Source organism: Ambystoma mexicanum, chromosome 2p (assembly GCF_040938575.1).
Source record: "Ambystoma mexicanum isolate Mex_15411 chromosome 2p, UKY_AmexF1_1, whole genome shotgun sequence".
In the NCBI taxonomy this organism is placed as follows: Eukaryota; Metazoa; Chordata; class Amphibia; order Caudata; family Ambystomatidae; genus Ambystoma; species Ambystoma mexicanum.
The window spans coordinates 501,481,235-501,503,268 of NC_090923.1; the positions used below are offsets into that span (position 1 = coordinate 501,481,235).

General features: G+C 45.2%; 1 protein-coding gene across 1 annotated transcript in view; it reads left to right on the top strand.

Moving 5' to 3' along the window:
• The first annotated feature begins 13,715 nt into the window (after positions 1 to 13,715).
• Positions 13,716 to 22,034, top strand: part of LOC138567754 (uncharacterized) — a 97,836-nt gene continuing 89,517 nt past the window's right edge. Inside the window, exons 1-2 of the mRNA XM_069646236.1 lie at positions 13,716 to 14,052; positions 20,607 to 20,892. Coding sequence (XP_069502337.1) covers positions 13,716 to 14,052; positions 20,607 to 20,892 — 623 coding nt within the window. The remainder of the gene's footprint in view (positions 14,053 to 20,606; positions 20,893 to 22,034) is intronic.

Below are 22,034 nucleotides of genomic sequence, written 5' to 3' on the forward strand. Positions count from 1 at the left end.
CTGTAACACTGTGCTTTCTACCTCAATGTTACCCAAATCCATCTGTATTACTCTGTTGAATATTGAGGGTGACTCGCAGTACCCTTGTGGCAATCTGGTGTGTTTCCACTTTGTGTTCCTGTAAGTGAAGCTTGTCAGATCTTGTGAGTCTGGGTGCAGTGGTATTGAGAAAAAGGCATTTTTAAGGTCGATCACTGTAAACCGTGATGCCTCTGCCGGAATGCCGCACAATATTGTGGCCGGGTTTGCTGCTATGGGGTATTCTGCTTCCACTATGTTGTTCAAAGGCCTGAGGTCCTGTATGAAGCGCCAAGATCCCCCTTTAGCCTTGCGCACTGGGTATACAGCCGTGTTGCATGAAGATTCTGATGGGACCAGTATGCCATTATTTATAAGGGCCGTTATTGTTTCATATATGCCCTCATCTGCCTCTTTTGATAGTGGGTACTGTTTTACTCTGGGGAGTATTGCACCCTTTTTTAATTTTATTCTTACCCCCCCTATGCTTTTTATGCACCCCACGTCATAGGGGCTAGTAGTCCATAATGATGTGGGTACTTTTGCCATGTCTTCCTCAAAAAAGGGAACTGGGGTGGACGTGGGTGCCTCAAGTGCCATTGCAATTTTCTGTGCCACTTGTTTGTATGTCACCTCTAGCCATATTTCCACACTCATCATAAATACCATTTCACCTTCTTCCTTTACTCCTGAGAAGAGCTCCTCATCTGACACCTGGGTGAGTCTACATCCCTCTGCTAGTGCTATCACTGCCCTCCACGCTCTTCCTTCTCTGTCTTGGGCATGCACTGCAATGTAATCAGCGGTTGCTATAATGCTCTCTATGTCCACTGAAATCACCTTTCCTTCTGGTTCGTTGGCTGGCGTTTCTGGTCTAAACAAGTAGGCTGGTGGCCTCCTCCAGATCTTTCCCTCTATCCCTGGCACCCATGCAAATGCCATGTCCGTCCCGTACTGGAACAGTTCACCATCTACTGGCTCAGCCCTAATCACTGTCTGTCCACAGTATGCCTGCATGATCTGTCGTGCAGTGAGCATGTTAATTCCTGGAGTGGAGCAAATTATGCCGTCCTCCGTAAAGGAGATCGTCATATTCAACCTGCTCATTATGTCTCTCCCCATTATATTTACTGGTGAGGCCCTAGAATATAAAAGTGGGACTGACATGTCATAATCCCCTATTGATAAGGGAATGTTATCAGTAAAGGGAACCAACCCCCTAGCCCCAGAGAATCCTTGGGTGTTCATGGCTTCACCTGATATCTTAAATTTACCTTCCCTTATGCAAGACCGGGTCGCCCCGGTGTCAACAAGGAATGATAATTTTTTGTCACCTATCGTTACCTCTATGCGTGGTTCCTCCGCACTATTAGGTGTTACCGACAGGATGGGACACACCAAGGTCGTCTGTGGGCTGTCCTATTGGGGGTATAATGATTGACCACTTCCCGTGTAAGGGTTGTGTCCCAGCACTGTCACCCTACCCAGTTGTGTTTGCTGTAGTTGGGTATTGGTTGAGGTTATGTTGTGGTCTTGGACATGTGCAGGTGGCTGTACTTGCTGTGCTAGGGGTTGTTGTGTAAACGCTACCTGTTGTTGAGGCGGTGGGTATGTCCGTGGCTGTTGTTGTGTTACTAGTTGTTGCTGTCCGTTTCCCTGTTGCAATGTCTGCTGTTGCTGGATGCCCTGCTGTTCCTGTGGGAGCTCTTGTTGTCCCTGTTCATTCCACAACGGTGTGCCTGGTCTCACTCTACACGTACGTGACATGTGGCCCACCAATCCACAAATCCAACACACCGATGGTTCCCTGTTCTGCCATGGAAAGCTTCCTGTGTTGTCCTGGTATACTGGGTACCCGGTGGGGTAGGAATTTCTAAGTCCCCCCACCTGTTGTTGTGTGTTAGATCCGTATCCTCTCCCTCTCATTACTCCTCCCCTTCCCCTGTTGTAATTATAATACCCCGCTCCTGGCGTTGAGTATCCTCCTCCCATGTTAGTCGTGTATGGTTGGAGTGGCGGCATCTGTTGTGTTACAGTCTGCGATGATTGTATTTGGGAGTGGTCTTGTGCAGCCACTACTTGTGTGGGGCTTTGAGTTATTGTGGCAGGTGTAGTTATTAGTGCGCCTTCCATCGTGTAGTTAGTGAGTTTCTTCTGTACTAGTTTAGCCTCTTCCGTTTTCTTATCCTCTTCCTTTTTTTTCATTTTTTCTTGCCATGTCCTGCAATGATGCACTATAGTCAGTTGTATTTCTGGCCATGCCTTTGCTTCCATCCCCACTACTTTCTTCAGTTGTTTCTGGACTGCTTCTGGGAGCCCCTGTACTAGTATATGATAGAATATTGCTGGCGTTTTGTCCCATTATTCTCTAGTTTCCATACGCCACTTCTCTTGAATTTCCTGGATATAATCAACAGGATCTTCGTTCTCACGCATCTTGCGCGAGGTAATAGCTCCTATGTCCGATGTGTCCGGATACTGTACCCTCAGTGCCTGCCATAATGCATGTCTGCAGTTTGCGAATGGTGCCCCATCGTGAGATGTGTTTGTTATTGTTACCCTGGGGAAGCCCGCTCTCTTCCAGATGTCATCCGCAGCATCACCTAATATTGATATGAGAAGGTCCTTTACATCTCCCACTGCCAACTTCTGTCCTGCGGTGTGTTTTTCCATTTCATATATCCATTTACCCGCACCTCCACTTAATGATGGGAGTCTGCATTTTATATTTTCCTTGTCTGCATGCTTCCAAGGGACGTATTGTGGTCTAACCCCTCCCCTCTCTAGAAGAGGCATTAAGTTGTGTCCCGTTTTACCCCCTGGGTTCCACAAAATCGAGTCCTCACACCCCTCTTCTTCTTCCGTCTCTTCTACATCGTCAACTTCGTCCATATTTCTCCTAGTCTTTACTCTTTCTCCTCCACCACTACCCCTTCTTTCATCATTTCCTTTATTTATTGTGGGCGTCTGTATTCATTCTCCCTGCCTGCGTCCAGGGAGGTCTCTAAGCCTTCCTGCATAGGGTGTCAGTTCGTTTGTGAAGGGCGCGAGTTTAGATGGGCATGTTGCACGCAATGGGCGTGGGGTGGTGGAGCATGCATGACGGGACAGTGACGGCGTGGCTTCACGTGTCTGCCCCTCCGCCATTCCATGCTCCCCCTCCTCACTTCCCTGCAGTTCTTCCTTTCTCCCGCAGATCCATGGTGAGTCTTTATTTGTCCTGGTGGTGTATAGTTTATCTAGGCTCTCCCTTTCACTATTTCTTCCTTCCTTCCCCATTTCTTCCTCTTCCTCACTACAAAAGTCATTCATAAATGGCAACCCCCAAACTGTCTTTTTCCCCCCAATCGTTACTGTTCTTAAGTTTATTAGATCCGTTCCTCCCTTTTCTTCTTTACTACTCGCTCCTCTTTGTGCCGATGTTGTTGCTACTTCTGTGCCTCTATATACATTCCTCCTTACTTCACTCTCCCCCCCTCCTATCTTCTCTTTCCCCTCCTTGTCTCTCCACTATTCCCCTACCAATTTCCTCTCTTTTCTTTTTTAATTCTTCCATTACTTCACAACTCATTTTTTCCAATATCTTTTCATCTTCTTTCTTCCTTTCCCATCTCTCCCTCTCCCTTTCTATTATACTCTCTATCATCCTCCCTTCTTCGTATTTCCTTGTCGTTTCTGACAGTAATCTCCTCTTCCATATTGCCATTTCTTTTTCTTTCTCCTCTTCCTCTTTTTTCCTGTCGCGCAGTGCTGCTCTTGATACCCTTTCTGCCGCTGCCTTTAACCTTTCGGCTTCTCTCCTTTGTTCCTCAGCTCGTTCTCTCATTTTTCCCAACTCATTCTTACCTTCTTTCCTTTCCCGTGCTCTCTCTCTTTCCCCCCTCTCGAGCTGCTTGATCAGTTCATTCTGTTCATCCCTTAATTCTGCTAATCGTTCCTCCAAGGTCTCTTCCTTTTGTCTTAACTGCTCTTCCCCCTTTCCTTTCCCCTCTTCCCCTTCCATTTCACTCTCCCTGCCATTATCCTCCTCCATTTTCCTCACCACCTCCTTCTCTTCTCCTGTTAATGAACCTCGTAATTTTAATAGTATCTGCGCAGCTACCCACTCATCATTTCCTATGTCCGTAGTCTGCTCTTCTTCAGTCCTCCCCTCCCCTACTATTATCTTCCCATGGGCTGATCCCGTTCTACTACTCTGCTCCCCTCCCGTGTGGCCACCTGTGACTGTATAAGGAGGAGGGCTGTATGCCGGGTTCGAGTACCCCTCAGCCGCCCTTAATTGTTCTCTTGCTATTTCCCCTAGTTCTCTTAAAGGATACAACCCCCCTCCCTCTGTTTTCACTACCTTCGCTAGAGGTATATCGTTGCTCTGTTCCTGTTTTATTTCATTTCCGGTTGAGTTGTCACTCTTTTCTCCTCCCCCTTGTCCTTTCCCCGTGTTCTGTGTTCCTTCACTTTCCTTTTCCCCATTCTCTCCCTCCTCCTTAATCTCCTTATCTCCCGTTGTTTCCCCTACAATGAACATTCCGTTCGGTCCTGGTCGGGACCCTTGGAACATTCTCCATAAGTTGAACACCTCCACCTGGTGCGTTAACTTCTTCCCCTTGTATGTATTGTGCAGATGGTTTAATAATGAGTGTTGGGTATATGGATCGAAGCTACCATTAGGCGGCCATGGTGTCGTCATTTTGTTGTCCGTCCCCTGTGTCCATTCTATGCTGTACTTGATCAATTTCTCCCTATGGGGTGATAATGTTTTACATATGTGTTGCAGCGGGGTAGTGAGGGTGTTCCCCCACCCCCCCGATCCTGTCCCGTATGACATAGTAGCGCTCCACTTGTCACCCTTCCCCTATTTGGTAGCGGTTATCTCACTAGCAGTTTACAATATACAGCCGTGTATCTTTACCTGGCCCCGTAAGTTTGGGGACTTGCGATAGTCCGCTAAGGAAAAATTAGTAAAATATAGTATTTACATTTGTATATTCTTTTCTTTCCTTTCTTCCTTTATACAACACCCTTACGGCCCCGTGCGGCCGAGGCGCACGTAGCCCCCTGCGGCTGCGTGCCCCTTGTGATGTTCTTATACCGCCGTCCTACTTTCACTCGCTCCTCCTCCCTCCTCTGCACTTGCCGTGGCCGGCGTTCTCCGTGCGCAGACACGTACCTCCTTTCGCCTTCCCCCGATCAACTCATTACCGTTTACCTCCGTTTCCACGCCCTTAACACAGCTCTCCTCCCCGCCACTCAAAAATAAAAGATGCCTGGTTCTCGAGATGTCCTATGTAAGCCTTGCTGGTGACGTCACCGATCTCTTCAGACTACTGGTAAGTTCTTCATATATTCTTTAAGTCCAAAATACACTCGCAATCTACCCCCGTTAACCCCACAGCTGTCTTCCTGTCACTCCTGGAACAAGGTAATCAATAATATAATCGGACTGCGCACGCTGCGTCGCCTCGCGTGTGATACGCCCCTCGACAGGAGGGCTTAACCAGCCAATTATCTTCCGTATTGGGCAACTAGCTAGCTACCGCCTACAGGGAAACGTCATCTATCTATCGAGTTTCCTGCTCGAACAATAGGGATCCTCATCTACTCATTGATAAATAATTGCCAAATCGTAGGAAACCGCACGCACACACCCTTACACGTGGTCGCGACTTAGGCCAATCAGTGTCTATGAGCGGCCGCAAGTGATGTTTTCCTGCTCCGCCCCCCTTCTCTCCCGTAACTTAGCGGACTGCTCTCGCACTCGTCCGGCTACCATTCATTTCATTGCCAACACTAAATTATCAAACCTTCGCCGCGCACCTGTGCAACACCTCCCACCTCCCGTATTCAATTCCTCCCCCCTCCCTCACAATTTCACATTGCTTGTTGGGCGTGGCATACTCACCAAGTTCTCTTGATGCGGGGCCGCTCGACTGCGTGCACCCCTCCAAGCGGGTCGCCACCTCCCCTCGTCTGGACTACGTCTGGACACTCGCCAACCGCGGGCGGGATACTTCTCAACTGGCTCCCGAGGGCCACTATCCGGATTGCGCCGTCTGGTCTTTTCGCAGTTCCACGATGGTCCTGTAGTCCTCAAAAGGGGGCAGCGGCAGAGGGGGCCGCGCCGCCGGGCCTCCTCTCAACGGGAGTACTTGGAAAAATAAAAATAAAAGCGGACCTTAAACAGATCTCAGCAGTGCCTCCAACTTGTCGGGGGGGAATTCTCCCGGGGCCGGCTGGGCCGTCCGCGGACCTCCGGGCAGGGAGGCCCCAACTCCTCCCGTATATCCCAAAGAGATAGAGTATGAGACACACGCAAGAAGCAAGGTGATTCTGCTGTTTATTAAACAAAACGGCAGGGATGGCCAAGGATCGTACGCGTCCGTCCGGACACTCTCTCAGCAGCGTGGGGCTCGCAGGCCCTTTTTACCTTAGCATGACGCGCTACTTGCGTCACCTTACAAAATTAGCAAAAAACCTATTGCCACTCTGGATTGGTTCCCCGAGTGGTAGGGTTAGTATAGCATACATATAGAGGACGGGGTTATTGGTTAAGGGTCAGTCAGGTGGTATACTTGGGTTGTCCCTTCAGTTTGATACATAAAAATTGTTACATGAAGACCCCTGAGGATTGGTCAATGTTAATGGCGTCAGTGATAAGGGTCCCATGTTCTGATTGGTTCACCCGCGAGCCCCCCAGTCTGGGACCATCGCTGTTCCCAGCTCGCGGTGCACCTGTCATTTGCAACAATGTTTCTCTATGGGTATGTGCAGACAATGTGAGGATTTATTCATAAGCAGGAAGGCCGACTACTCCCACCGCCGCAGATGTCCGTTGAGTCGCTTAATTGTATCTGCCTGTGTCTTGAGACGGGGGGATTCAGACGCCTTCTTCCTCCTGGGCTTGGCACCCTATCAAGTTCGGCTTGGTCACGTGAGGTGGGGACCGTGGTTGAGGCAGAATTCTGCACAATTAATATCATATTTCTCACTGTGTGCCTTGCTTATCTTGCAGGTGCGACCTTGGCGTCGGCTTGCGGAATGAGAGTTTGCAACGTTGTGCCCTTGACTGTCTGCTTTCACTGGGATCATTCTGCAGGGTCAGCAACTGAACCCTTGCTCATTTAATGTTCGTGGAAGCTTTTGCTTGCGGCCTACTTGGGCCTGGTGCATGGGTGGAACCATTTGATGCAGAGCGCTTTAGGTTACGGTATCATATTGCTCTATCCCCAGTATCGTGTCTCCGTTATATTCCTCATTATGGTACATGGTTTTAGAAGAAGCGTGAGCAAGCCTTTTTAGATAAGTTCATTATGCGTCTTGCGTTTCTGCATTTGAGAAGCCTATCTTAAAAATAATAAAGATGCACGTCTGTTGGTGTGTCCGTCGCCTACCTCATAGCACTGAGTATGTTCTTCGTGTGGATTGGTGTGGGAGTGTCCGGTGTGTATGTTGCACGAGTGTGCTGACCGTTAGCTAGGTCGTCATGGCATCTCTAACGATGTGTTGATTTGGTGCTGGATGGTTTAGTCGAGTTCATCCATGCCGCAGGTGTCGGCATATGCAGGGCAGGCAGGTGGGCATGCGGGTGGGCTTGCGAGTGGGCACATCCGTATATTCTTGTACCAGGGTATTTGGTCGTCTGGGAGATGGGCAAACTCCTCTCGTGGCGGGTGTCTGGGCCGTGATCCTCTAGGCCATGGTTGAGAGGGGATTGGTGGGAGCCTTTTGTTCACTTTTCCCACTTCAATCTGATTAGAAGAGACCTTTCTTAGTGCAGACAGATGCCCATGACACTGGGAAGTTGGAAAGCGTTTGCAGCTTAATGACAAAGTTGGTGAACATCCTATTTGTCTAATCAGCTACCAGTTTAGGAGTGGAGAACTCAGTTGGCCCCAGGTGGAGAAGAGTTATGTTTCCATTGCAAGGTGCCTTAGGAAGTTGAGATCCTACCTCCATGGGACTCACTTCACTGTATATGCTAACCCTAAAACTTTGAAGTGGTTGATAGATGTTAAGGGAGAGAATCCAAAGTGGCTCAGGTGGTTCACAAGTCTGCAGGCCTTGAACTTCACTATTGGACATAGGCGAGATCCCATATATAGCAATTTTGATTGGCTGTCCAACAAGGATAACCGACTGGAACAGAGGACCCATCAGGGGTGGATTAGTTCCCCCTGTCCTTTAGGATGCCAGGGGGGGAGGGGTTAGGAAAGATTTGTCTTTACTGCACCTTTTCTTACATCTTTATGGAACCCCAAACATGTTGCTTTTATGTTTTAATCTGACCTGTACTTTTTACAGCGCCTTAAGCTTCACTGCACTGGCTTTTGCTCATACGTCATGGGGAAACTGACATGTACTTTGGGTGGTCGGTACTGGGAAACATTGTTTCCCTTAGGGGTGTTACTGTGTTACTACTTAGGGTTACTTTTGCATCACTTGTGGTACAATGGGGTGCATATTTGCTTTTCCCTAGACTAACAATCAGAGGATTGTTGGTTACTCTAGGTGTGCTAAAATGATAATCTGGTGGCAGCAGTGACTTTTTCCCACTTTTTGGGAATTTGAATTTTAGCCTTACCGCGTTTACCATGTTTGGCTACCAACTGTGGCTACTGGTCAAACAAGACCGTGCCACAAGCTTTTCGCTTGTCCTTTTGCCATCTTGTTCTTTAACTTTCTTTCTGGTCTGAGAGGCCATGAAAATCCTTATAAAGACTTTCAGTGCCTGGGAAAGCAGAAGCTTTTGTTGGAATACTAGAGGGCCGTGTTTGTTTGCTGACAGGATGTAGGCTGGGATAATAGGGTGGACCAATGAATAAAGGATGTCTAGGCTTTCCTAACTCAATACATTATATGCACATTTTATTCAAATAATACAAAATGTATATATGCTATGTGCATCATAATAGTTATACATATCAAATCACATAAAATCAATTTTGCAAACACAGTTATCCACAATAAGCTCACCATCAAATAATCTCTGTTATTCATTCACATTCACACTCATATATCAGCAATGGCTTTCCATCTTTCTGCATAAACAAAACTTCAAATTATACATTTGACAAGTACTTAAACAACATATTTTGACCTTATCCTTGATACTGGTGTTGTTTTGCAGTTTGTTACTATTCCAAACAGTTCATATAGTCGACATGTGTTTCGGGCTTGCTCAGCCTCCGACATTGTTCCAGGCTGTTCGCTGAGTGGAACAAGGTTGGAGGCTGAGCAGGATATACAAATGGAAAAGAAAAACTAACTGAAAAAAATGATACACAACTAAAACAGAAATAAGAGTGAAATAAGAGTGAAAGACAAAAATGCACCAGTTCTTCTGCCCTAAAGGGGATGTGAAGGCAGGCAGTGTATATCTGTTGCTTATTCGGTGAAATTATACAGATCTGGAGAAGAACAGCCTATGTGACATACAGACGGCTGCTTACTGTAACCTTGACCTGACTAAATAGGTTACTCAAAGGTACCAGTGAGGGATTGATTCCGTCATATCTTCCACAGCTCCGAACATGAAATGCGGAGATAATGAGGTTCACTATAGTCTGTGAAAGCAAGACATAATTTGATCCTGGCTACACGTCCTGATGAAGGTCTGAAAAGAAAGGAACAGTATTGTTAGTCCCATGACCAAAACATGTCTTGACTATATGAACTGTTTGGAATAGTAGCAAACTGAAAAACAACTCAGTATCAAGGATAGAGTCATAATATGTTGTTTAAGTACTTGTTAAACAAATGTATAATTTGAAGTTTTGTTTATACAGAAAGATGGAAAGCCATTGCTGATATATGAGTGTGAATGTGAATGAATAACAGAGATTATTTAATGGTTAGCTTGATTGTGGATAACTGTGATTGCAACATTGATTTTATATAATTGGATATGTATTACTATTATGATGCACATAGCATATATACATTTTGTATTGATTGATTAAAATTTGCATATAATGTATTGAGTTAGGAAAGGCTTGTCATCCTTTATTCACTGGTCCACCCTATTATCCCTACTGTTTATTTACCTGAGGCACCAGGGATTATAGTGCAGGTAACCCCTTTGTGTTTGATTAGGATGTGGGCTGGGACTGTCTGCTCTCAATTTACAAACTGGTTTCAGTTAGTCTGACTAGTATGCATGAATGTTCCCGCCAGTGGTCCTGATTGGACCACTGCTAGGGTGGGTGTGTGTGGGCTAGTCCTGCTATTGGCTAGTGGGAATTTCAGCTCTTACCTGGCTTTTAGGATAACATGAGGACCTCTGCACCCATTCATCAGAGATCCTGGAGAAACCTGAAGGAGCCAAGTATCCTGTCCAGCTGTGAGACCCATGAAGAAACCTGAGACATGACTGAAGGAGGCAGGCCAACCAACTTCTGCTACTGCCCTGGAGGAGCCCTGTCTTGCTTGTGATCTTGAGCAGTCCTGCGATGGAGCTGCGACTCTTGGAGTGGAGGGATCATTCATTCCTTAAGTCTGCTCGGTGCCCTTCCAAAGGAAGCCTTCAGAAGTGCCTGGAACAGTCCTGTGGCTGACCAGCTTCGATTTTGGGCTACCATGCTGCCGACGTTACCTTTCCGAGTTTCGGCCTGAAACTTGGAGGCTCCTCAGCTAACCCTAGAAGGCGCACTATCTTTAAGGGAACCTGAGATAGGAGGGAAAGTCCGACCGCGGCAGCTGAGATCCTTTGCATCGCCGTGCTGCATTGACCACCATCCGAGATTGCTTACCTGAGTCCTGAGAGGGGTCCTGCATCGAGTTTTGCTACATTCTTCAATCCTTACCACAGTGAAAGACACCAACCAGCGATCAGCTTGAACCTGCAAACCCTGGGAATGAAGGACTGCGACTTTTGGTGGTAAAAGCAATCTTGGACCATTTTCGTTTGTCCTGACAAGTCTGGGAAGAATCAGAGTACGGGGGATAAGTTACAGAGCTTCTAACCTACCCGTATAGTCCCATTAGAAGTCAAGGGGCTAATCATAAACCTCAATTCTAACAATATTGGTTTTGTCATTGCTTTCTTGCAGAAGGCAGTTGACTATTAGGGCTACCTTTGGGCATTACTCTTACTTATATCCTAACCCTAAGAACCCTTCACTGGAACCTGTATGTTTTCCGGCTTCATATCTTCTGTGGAACTTTTACCTGAACTTTTGGGCAAAAGGCCCCAGACAATTTAGGGCTGGACAATTTTAGTTAGGGATAATCTCTGTGGACCTTGTGTGCATAATACTATTCTAACCATTCCTTTGCAGGAGTTTCTGATGTGTATTATGCCCTATAACAAAGTGAATGTATATATGTATTTAGTTTAATAGTCTTGTGTGACAACTCTACTTGCTAGCAGTCATTTTTCATAGTGTGTTTCGGCTATAAATAAATATTGTATTTGTATACATCCTGTCTAAGTGTCATCTGTGATTCCCATTGTGTGACCTCATTCTGGACACCTTACAAGCTCACCACATCTGAAGAACATAGCCTAGAACGTCTGTAACTGCTACCAAAACTGGTTTGGCTACAGCTTCACAGAGTTGTCCCTGTCACGATATAGGTTGGCCTTCTATACATCTGTCCACCATGCCAGAGTGTAGAAAATCAGTCCTAACACAGACAAGCCTTATTACAGACCTGAGAAATATACCCATAAAAAGATTAGTCCAGCGCAGAGTGTATTTGTCTGGCCTAGTTGGAGCCCTGTAGCCATTACGTATGCAAATCTGATGCACATTAGTTATATTACTTACCTGAAGACTTTGCAGAACTTGCGGTTAGCTTATCTTTTCCCCTCAGTGAGGGATATATGAAACAGTGAGATTCCCAATTCAAAATGGCCACCATGCCAGGGTAACGTGAAAACGTCAGCCAGCAGGCAATTGTCATGAGCACTAGAATGATTTATGGACATCGCGGTGCACCCAACCGGTGTTGCTGGTCTGCTGCCCCGTGGTACGTCTGCCTTAGAATACCTTTGATAAGTACTTGTGGCCTGCATGCTTGCGAGTGCTTCTGTATGTAACAGCAGGATCAAATTAGCTGGAGTGCATACTGTATGCACGACACACAATACCCTTATGTTAGTTTAGAAAGTGGACATGAGCACTCCCACAGTTTAGCAACAAGGAGGCAGTTATGGTAACCCTCATGCCTTACAGCATGGGGGATGTTAGGCAGAATCATATGCAGTACCGTTTGGGAAACCTACACACAATTAAGCCTATAAGCGTAAGTGCAATTTCACCTTTGGTACAAGCCTGTACTACACGGTAAAGTCGTAGCGATGGCTAAGCAAGAAGGTAAGTGAGTGGGCACCATTTGGTAGTTAATCCACGTTTCTCAAATGTTGAAAAATTGTAGACAAAAAAATGACTTGTTCAAACAATTTGTATTCAAAAATGTATAAAGGAGCTGGCTGTGATGAGTTCGGAGACACCCAAACTCAAAATACATGTAAAGCAGGAGACCAAGTGAGATACTGGCACACAACTTTGAAGCATCTTTAAACATATGAACTAATATGTCGTTTGAGGATATCAAAGGACTATCAACCAAATGTGCGGCAACCCTATGGTTTTCGACTGAGGAAGCTACTGCCATTCTTGAACTCATTAGTGAAACATCTATTGGTACACATGGTACTATGCTCAAGGATCCAGCTAAACGGATCAAGCAGTTAGAATTCCTGATACGCAAAGAGATCAACAGAAAGCTACATGCGATAACCCTTGCTCGCTATTTCAAGAACCAACGGATTCCTAGAGGTCTACGTATACAACTCCGACCAACCATTTGCAAAGAAAGCAAGGAGTTTGTTTGCAAGTGGGAGGCAATTCTGAGCAAGTGTTCCCTAGACCTTATTTTGTTAACTATTCAGGAACTCTCAAAAAACGTGTCAACGCTAAATGCAGAAATTCAGGACATAGAGAAAGAACTGGTTAGCTCATTAGGAAAAGAGGAATATGATGTCATTCTAACAGACATTAATGCTAAACTTGAAGAGTATAAAACAGAGCTTGAACAAAAGAAGGTCAAAAAATTCAAATGTTATACTTATGATTATATTAATGATGAAGTTTACACATGGATGGAGAGGTATGGTCCAGTAGCACCCAAAAAGTTTTTCAAATATACATCTGATAACACCAGCAGCTCTGAATCAGACATCCAGAGAGACTCCGAAACACCAACAGAACAGACAACAGATAATCCAAACCAAACAACTGGTCCTTTAGCACAAGCACCTTAATCTTCGGCTTTTTTAGGCGCTCGCCCAAAAGAACCCTTAGGGGGAGGAGGAAACCAAAGGAACAAACCTCAAACGAGACTTCAGCTAAGGAAAACTTAGTTATCAACATATCTAATCGGACACTGAGCAAGTCCGAGGAGGACATCTACAGAAAAGCCTGAGCTTCGTACCCACCTAGGGAACTACTCTGTTTCATACAAAAATTGAACTATACTAGTTTGTCAGAAAACTTAAGCTTAAGGTCTTCTTTAAAGAATTAGAAGCTCAAGATAATCCAACTAGGGCCCCCGATTATCAGGAATTCAGAGCAAAGAGTGGGTTTGTACCACCCATCACAGTCCCATCTATTGATATATTTCAGAAGCTAGTAACCCGTGACCTAGAACAAATTAGTTACACAACTCCACCACACAGGAATCTGAAACCCCATGAAATGAGACTTATCAAGGATCTGTACATGGATAAAAGTATAACTATCCGCCCTGCTGACAAAGGGGGCGCGTTAGTCATTCAGAACACGATTGATTATGATATGGAATGTACTAGACAACTCCAAGACAGAACAATATATGCCACTCTGGACCATGACCCAACTATCACAATAAAACAGAATCTAAAGAGTCTATTGGATAAAGCTTTTGAGCTAGAATGGATCAACGAACACACACAGAAGTTCCTGTCCAACAGCCACCCCAGGATTCCGAACTTCTATACATTACCAAAGATCCATAAAGACATGATTAAACCACCAGGAAGACCGGTAGTTGCAGGTATGGAGAGTATTAACTAACCGTTAGGCATCTACATTGATTTCTTCCTGCAACCTCTAATTCAGAAAACCCCCACATACACTTGTGATACCACTCATTTCCTGCAAAAACTTAATTCCACAACTCTTCAACAGGATGACCTTATGTTTACTATTGATGTCAGAAGTCTTTATACTTCTATACCACATGACCTTTGGATTGAATCGGTTGAATGGCTACTACTACAAACATCTGAAATCCGTGCACAGAAATAATTCATACTTGCCTATTACAGTTCATTGCAGAAAACTCTTACTTCCAATACCACAACCAGTTCTACTTACAGACCTCAGGAACATCAATGGGGGCCACTATGGCACCCACATGTGCCAACTGTTTTATGTACAAGTTTGAGATGGATAATGTACTAAACAATCAGGAATGGAACAAAGACATACATTTATGGACGCGCTATATTGATGACATTTTTGGGGTATGTAGAGGCACCATGGGAGCTTTTGATGCCTTCTTTGAATACCTTAATAACATAGACCAACGTATCCAGTTTACAAGAGAATTTTCGTATGACACAATCACTTTTCTGGACGTTCAAATCAAAAAGCATACAACTGGGTACAGTACTTCATTGTTCCGCAAGCCTACTGATCGCAATAACCTTTTATACCGTCTAAGCTTCCACCAGCCTAGTCTGCTTAAAAATCTCCCATATAGCCAAATGTAATGGGTCAAAAAGATTGTGAGTGATCCAGAGGATTGTGTAGCACAACAACTTGCAATGAAAGAAAAATTTCTAGCACGAGGTTACAAACAAGGAGAACTTGACACAGCATCCACTAGGGTTAGCACCCTGACACGTGAGACCCTACTTTCTACACAGAATTCTAAAACCAAGAGGGAACTCAAATCACCAGTCTATGTATCCAAATTCTTGATCCAAAGCAACAGGATAAAAAAAAACATCAAAAAACACTGGGGAATTTTCAAAAATGACATCAGGGTACAAAATCTTTTTAGTGAGCTACCTGTATTTGCCTACCAGTGCAGTAGGAATCTCAGAGACAAATTAGTACACACAAGACCGCCCCTCAAAGAGCCCATAACCCAACAAACTGGAACGTTCCCCTGTCTCCATTGTACTAATTGTAATTCAATAATTAAGGGTAATGTCATTAACCATCCCAGGACAGGGAAGAAGATTCTCCTCAAAACCTATGGAACCTGCGATAGCACCAACACTATTTATGGCATCAAGTGCCCGTGTGGAAAATTCTATGTGGGCCAATCTACAAGAGCGGCTAAAACAAGGTGGAATGAACACCGCTCTTGCATCCAGAACACAAACATGAACTCGGCGGTAGCACGCCACTGGGTTGAAAATGGACATAACCTAACACAGATAAGATTTGTGATTCTGGAAGTACTCACAAAAAAATATCCACATGAGGATTTGAGCCAGCGGCTCAACCGCAGAGAGACCTTTTGGATTGACAAACTGAGTAGTCTAACCCCCAATGGAATCAATGAAGAAATTAATTATCATTGTTTCTTATAACCTTGCATTTCGCCTGCTTTGATTGTTCCTTGCTACCATTGTCAACACAACTTTAGCTTCTTACATGTAGCCCTTGTATCATGTAATGATGTACCCATGTACCACCCTGCTGTAATTCCTGGACACTAGGTCTGGGACCCAAGGTGCCGTCTTTTTACGACACCACACACAGCAGTGGTATACACTAATGCGTAAGCTAGACATGAATGTTTACTTTTTATGGAATTACTGCACATCATGGACACCCAATGTTACTGCTGCGTATCTTGGCCCTTTGCTCCATGACCGCAGGTACCGTTTAATGATGTCACCAACGACAGCAGAGTTAATATTGTGATTTATCTCACTGCATATGTTGTTATTTGTCACTATATACGTATATCTACTTTTACATGTCATCACTCACTATTGTTATTCTACCCCGACATAGTATTTCTTTTATTTCCATTTATTTTTCCGTTTGTTCTTTTTTATTACATCACAATTTCCCTTTAGGCCACATGAGGGCAGATAAATAATTAAATCTATCTAAATCAAGACCTATGGCTTGATTGCAGAGGCACATTACGACTGCACGTCCACTCGGGTCGCATTGCGGTCATGTGTCACATAAAGGAAGCATTGCCTAGGCAGCGCTTCGATGCAACAGCCGCATACTCCCTCGAGCCGGCAACAGGAGAACCTCTCCACTCCCGTGTTATGCACGGTAAGCTTTCTTCCCAACTCTATTTTTTCAATCACATACACGGATTTCAAACACTCCACTACAACGTATTTTCTCTGGTTACAGGCAATTCATTGCAGGCTGTTGTTCAGCGATGATTTCTGTCACTAAGGAAAGACAACTTGTGATTTCTACATGACCTTAATGAGTATATCGTGCCACAAACTCTGCATGCAACTACATATTTCAGGTTAATGTTTTCCTGATTTGGTTTCGTTTTTAATATCGACAAACATGGTTTCATTATCAATTAATTAATTTATTCTTTTCCCTTGTTCCCTCCTCACTCTCCTACTTTTGGAAACCACAACTGAATGGTATGTTTTTGACTTTATTTCAATATTTCATGACACTAATATGTTGCTTTACACAAATCGTTCTTGCTATTTGTGACCATGTATGTATTATCTTTACACTGGCCCTGACGAAGGAAACTTATTTCCGAAATGCATTGGCAGTTTGGTCTGATTGATGAAAATGTTTGTGGCAAATCCTTCCTCACTAAGAAAACATTAGTGACTTCTCACTCTTGAGATTATTTTGTATAAAATTGTTTTGAAAAACTACTGGAGTTTAATGTTTTTGTCATTTTTTCAACTAAAGGCATCCCCTTTCACCTTCAAGCGAACTTTTAATAGTTTTGATTAAACACATACCCAGACTGGGTTCTATATAGAGCGGCTGTGGACCCAGTATCTCACTTGGTCTCCTGCTTTACAAGCGATGGCCGAGCAGCCAGACTTATCTCAAGAGTAAAGCGAGCAGTACCAGAGTTTACACAAAGGACAACAATTACTATGGTACCAACAAACACTGATTCAAGGTTTCTGAGTAAAAGAATACACATTTATGTACACCATCATTTATAAAACAGTTCAATATCATAAAGCAGCAGAAAATCACAGTCTTAATATACTACAACAACCCCCCATCAATTCTGGACATGTTAAGCTCAAAATTAAGTGTGAGCAAAATGGCACTGCAGCAATTTAAAAGGGAGGAAAGACAAGGTTATTGAAAATCAATAACACCAACAAGTTATAGGTAGGGCAATCCAGAAAAGGCTACTACAACTAGGATTCAAGTCACGAGGTCTGGGCCAATGTTAATGGTTCAGAGTCTTTGCAGAGGATCACACAGTTCAAAGTAGTTTGTGGTTAAGTCTTTGCCAAGAGTTCAAATTCAATTTGGTCGGATCAAAAGTTATTTAAAGGAGAAGAGAAGGACAAGCCTTTAGAGAGGTGAAAGATTTCCTGCTCTTTCACTGCGGTCGGACAATACAAGCGACTGAATTTGCACAGTATCATTAAAGAAGAAGAATGCTGTAGCTGAGGCAGTTTTCCTGGCAGTTCCTGAAGGCTTGTGGTTCCTGAAGCTTCAGTCGTGGTGACAAGGAGGATGGCTGGAGGGTCCTGCACTTCCCAGGGAAGAAGCCAGCAGCGAAGCAAAACGATGAATATAAGGTGTGCTCCTTGAAGCCCAAACGGGTTCTCTTCCCACTGGCTATCCAATCTACTGCAGTGATGCACAGTAAATTCAACCAGGATGAGGACTGGTGTCTGGGGTTAGGCGAGCTGGTTGTTCCCACCAAGCTCAAGGGAAGAAGATTCCTTGCAGATCTCCTCTGTTGTCAAGGTTTCAGGTGATTCAAACCTGCAGCATGGTGTCCAGTAGTTGCAGCAGTTGTCTTCCTTCAGCTACTTGTTGGTTCTCACATTCCAGTGGCGACTCTGCCTTCCAGTTCCAGAGACTGGCATTTTATGCACCAAATCCCCCATTCACACAGCCTGGCTGTCAATGACATAGCAGGGTGGCTGTCCTGGCAGGGCAGCCACCTAGCCAATCAAACAAGAGTGCAACTTGGGTCTCCCTGGAGACCCAGTGCAGGGGGCCTCAAACCCCTCCCTCACATCCTGCCCACCCAGACACTCAGGCACCTAAGGAGGGCTTCTGCGAAGAAGCCCGCCAAAGGACGGCAAACAAAGGAACCAAACCTAGTTTGGTGTGCAGAGTAAAACACTAGAAAGACCTTTACAAAAAGATATGGTGAAAGAACAATGATGACTTTACATGTTCTCGGAGACAGTAGCCAGTCCCAGAAATGGAGTTTAAAGTGGGAAGTCTGAAAAGACAACCCTGTGTCACTGCACTAAAGGTGCTGGTTGACACACAGTAAAAAGATGATGCCTATGGGGTGGGTGAGACTCCATAGTCCATGAGCACAAAATGTACAACACACAGCAAAACACATGTAAGAGTGGGAAAAAAGGGCTCACACTCTTACCAGGTAAAAAAAATGAAACCCTAGAAACGCAACAAAGATGCTGAGGGATTCACAAAATAAGGGAAATTAACCATTCTGGAGAATTCTCCCTAACAGGGGAGAAAACTAGGCACCAACCGGGAGGAGGGTTGAAGTCCCCTACAGACCTCTGTGGGATAGCTATGTATACATAGGTGTGGTGCTGATATTCAGTCCACCGGAATGACAGCTAATGTGTTGTTCGTTCTTTGACACTAAGTTAAGAACAAAAGTAGTTTTTCGTTGAGAATCAGAAGGAACTTTTTTTATGACACCCAGCACATTGGCAAAGAAATAAGCTGTGTAAGTGTGCTTTATTGCTTTAGCAAGGATAGAATGGGCATATAAATCATGTTAAGTATGGCTCCCAGTAATAGTGTGTACTTCATTACAGGTTAGAATCTATCTCTGCGAATCAAATCCAAGGTCAGTTCTATGTGATTTAGTTTTACCTTATCAGCATGTTACCTTTGAAAGGCTTATGAAATATGACAATATGACCTGTTGTAGTTTACAGATGAATGTAAAAGATTTGTAAACAACTATGAAAAAACAGCTTATAGCCCTGAAGATGGATAGAATGGAATAACCGAAACATGATGGCATTTGACTTGGAATGTGATTTTTCATTTTCTACGTTCGCTTGATTAAGCTGTACTGTTGATTTAAGTCCTTATAGGTCTGGTTACTAGCCTTTGAGTTCAAAATTGCTCCTAAAAAACTGTCCATATTACAGAAAGTACAAGCACAGGGATTTGGTATTTTGTTTAATTGTATTAACCCTTTTGTTTGTGAGAGTTTAATTAAAATCTTTAATTTGCCATTTATAATATTCAGTGAAGATTTCTTGGCAGGACTTTGTCCATTAGGAGTGCATGTGGATTACCCGCTGGAAGCAATGGGCTTTCTGTACTGACACCATTAGGGAGAGTTGGGGCTCCTCAGCAACTGATTGCAGTGGCCCCGAACTCGCTCCATACAAGAATATGGGAGTGACTGGCCTGGCAGTACGGTTAACCGTAGGCGGGTGTACTTTCTAGAACTGACACCAGAAGTGACTGCGTCACCCGGAAATATGCCAAACCAAAGTGAGGAGGAACACCGGTTTGTGAAACCCCAGGAAAGGGGAGGGGCCAACCAGAGATGTGTTTTGTATGCCGAAAGTGGCCATGTTTTTTGCAATTTGAGAAATTGTTGTCTGTGTAAATTATTTGTGGTGAAACACATTAAGAATGGGGGTGCTTCAGTGGGGATTAGCCCTGCTATGCAGAGAGGCTTGAAAGGTTGCATTTGGGCACCTGAAATTGTTCCTGGCAATTGGTGGCTGTATGATGGAATCGATGACTGTACATGCACATATGAAGGTATTCCTGGCATATGCTGACTGGCATGTATGGTTGCCCCTGGCATATCAAGGGGTCTCTATTAGATGATGTGAATTTGTTCCATTGAACATGTCAGTCTGGTGTCTACGGACATTCCGACGGGTGATTATGTGATCAATAGCACCACCTCCCCATACTGCCCTCTTCCAACTATTTGGATGGGGGCTCTGCCAGTAGGTGGAAAAGCTGGCAGACATGGATTAAAGAAACATAAAACCTCCAAGACTGTTGGCTTCAATTTCTTTCTACGCGCCCGCACAACCCGCCGGTTTTTAACCGATTTTTCTACAGCTGATTCTAAAACGGAATCACTTCATATTAATAATAATAATGTTGTAGCGTGGATCTTACCTTTGCCTCGTAAGAAAATCGCAAGGGTCATTTCTATTTTCATTCTCACTGATGGGACTATGAGGAACAACATCACTTTGAAAATCACCGTGAAGGTAAGATTCAAAATTGCCAGAACATTTTTTTCCCTCTTATAAACTTTCAAAGTTTCCATTTTGAGACTCTTGTATTGCTAGATGTACGGTGAAGTGTAAGCAGCATTACAAAAAATGTGTAGTTGAATGTTGTATTCTCTTGCAGGTAATGGGGGGCCGCTGCACATGGAGCATTTCCATGGCCTTGCACGGGGGAAGGATCCCATGGCTCAAAGCCAGGTCCAGAGTAGGATCCCCCGGCCCCTCCCCATCCCCGCCTCCTCCTTCCCAGGGCATCAGGAATCAAGTCCAGAGAAACAGCCAGGCAGGGTCAGTAGGAACCTCCTCCTGCTCAGCAGCGACCGCCTGGCACTGCTCGCCTCACACGCTGACGAGAAGCAAGGGACAGACTCTGCCGAACAACTTCAGACCCCGGCCCACCGCTCCATCCCGTAAGTCAGCGAGGCAGAGTTGCCAGGACTCGGCACAGGATACATTAACGCATGTGTGTGTGTGTGGGAGGGGGGGGGGTGAGGTGGCTGTGAGCCTGGGGAAGTAGGGACAGACGTCGAGCGCAGAGCAGCGTGGTTCGGTGCTAGGGCAACTATCGAAGAGAGTGCGGGCATTAGAATAGACCAAACCTAGAAATCTCTACACTGCACTATTAGCCAAATGCCTCGAATATCCAAGTAGCTCGCATCACCTCTACTAGACCATCAGTATTCTTCGTCGTCAGTGGTGATATACCTGCGCTCAATAATGTCTTTTAGTTAAGGTTGTTTGCACATTTTGGACGTTTTTTCTTGTTCGAGAGCTGGGTATTTCGCGGCCAGCTGTCCACTGGTTGCCCGTGGCCTGGTGGGTGACGCTGAACAGGGCCTCCCACCTCTGGCATTCCCAGGGCAGCACCGGGCAGGAAGTGATGCCACGCTCACAAGCAGCACCACTCCGGTGTTCCTAGAGGCTCGCTTCGCCCACACTCAGGATAACGGCACGCTTGTCTGCCTTCCTGAGGGCTATTCACGTCGTGCCTCAATTACCTCCTGAAATGTGTTGGGCCAGATGATATGTGGGCAGTGGCGGAGCTGTAAAAGGGATACTGTGCGGCAGAGTTCTGCTCAGGACAATGGGGGCATACATCAGCTCGGTAAAGCTGGACTGTGGCTGACATAAGTTGAACGTGAACTGCTGCTAAAGGGCCTTTTGATCGGCAGCTGTAGTACAGTAATACCCATTCAGAAGCATAGTGGGCAAGTGTGTGCAAAGTCACTTCTTCCCCGGACAAATGTAAATGATGTACAGTATACCTCCAGCGCTGCCCGCATTAGGAGGGGGCGGGGGGTGGAATGCGGGGAAGAGGGGTGGCGGGAGGGGCGCAAAGATAAGCACGCCGCCAGACAGGCGCGCGCAGACATTGGAGGCATGTATCCATGCAGGGATAAGATAAGGAGCTGCTTCATGAGCAAACACGCGCAGATAGGAGATGCAGACACGCAAATAGGCGCGCATATAGATAGACAGAGGGGACAACCAACGAGCGCAGGTAGGTGGAAAGAACGCCAACAGAAAGCATTACCGAACGATTAACAGAGAG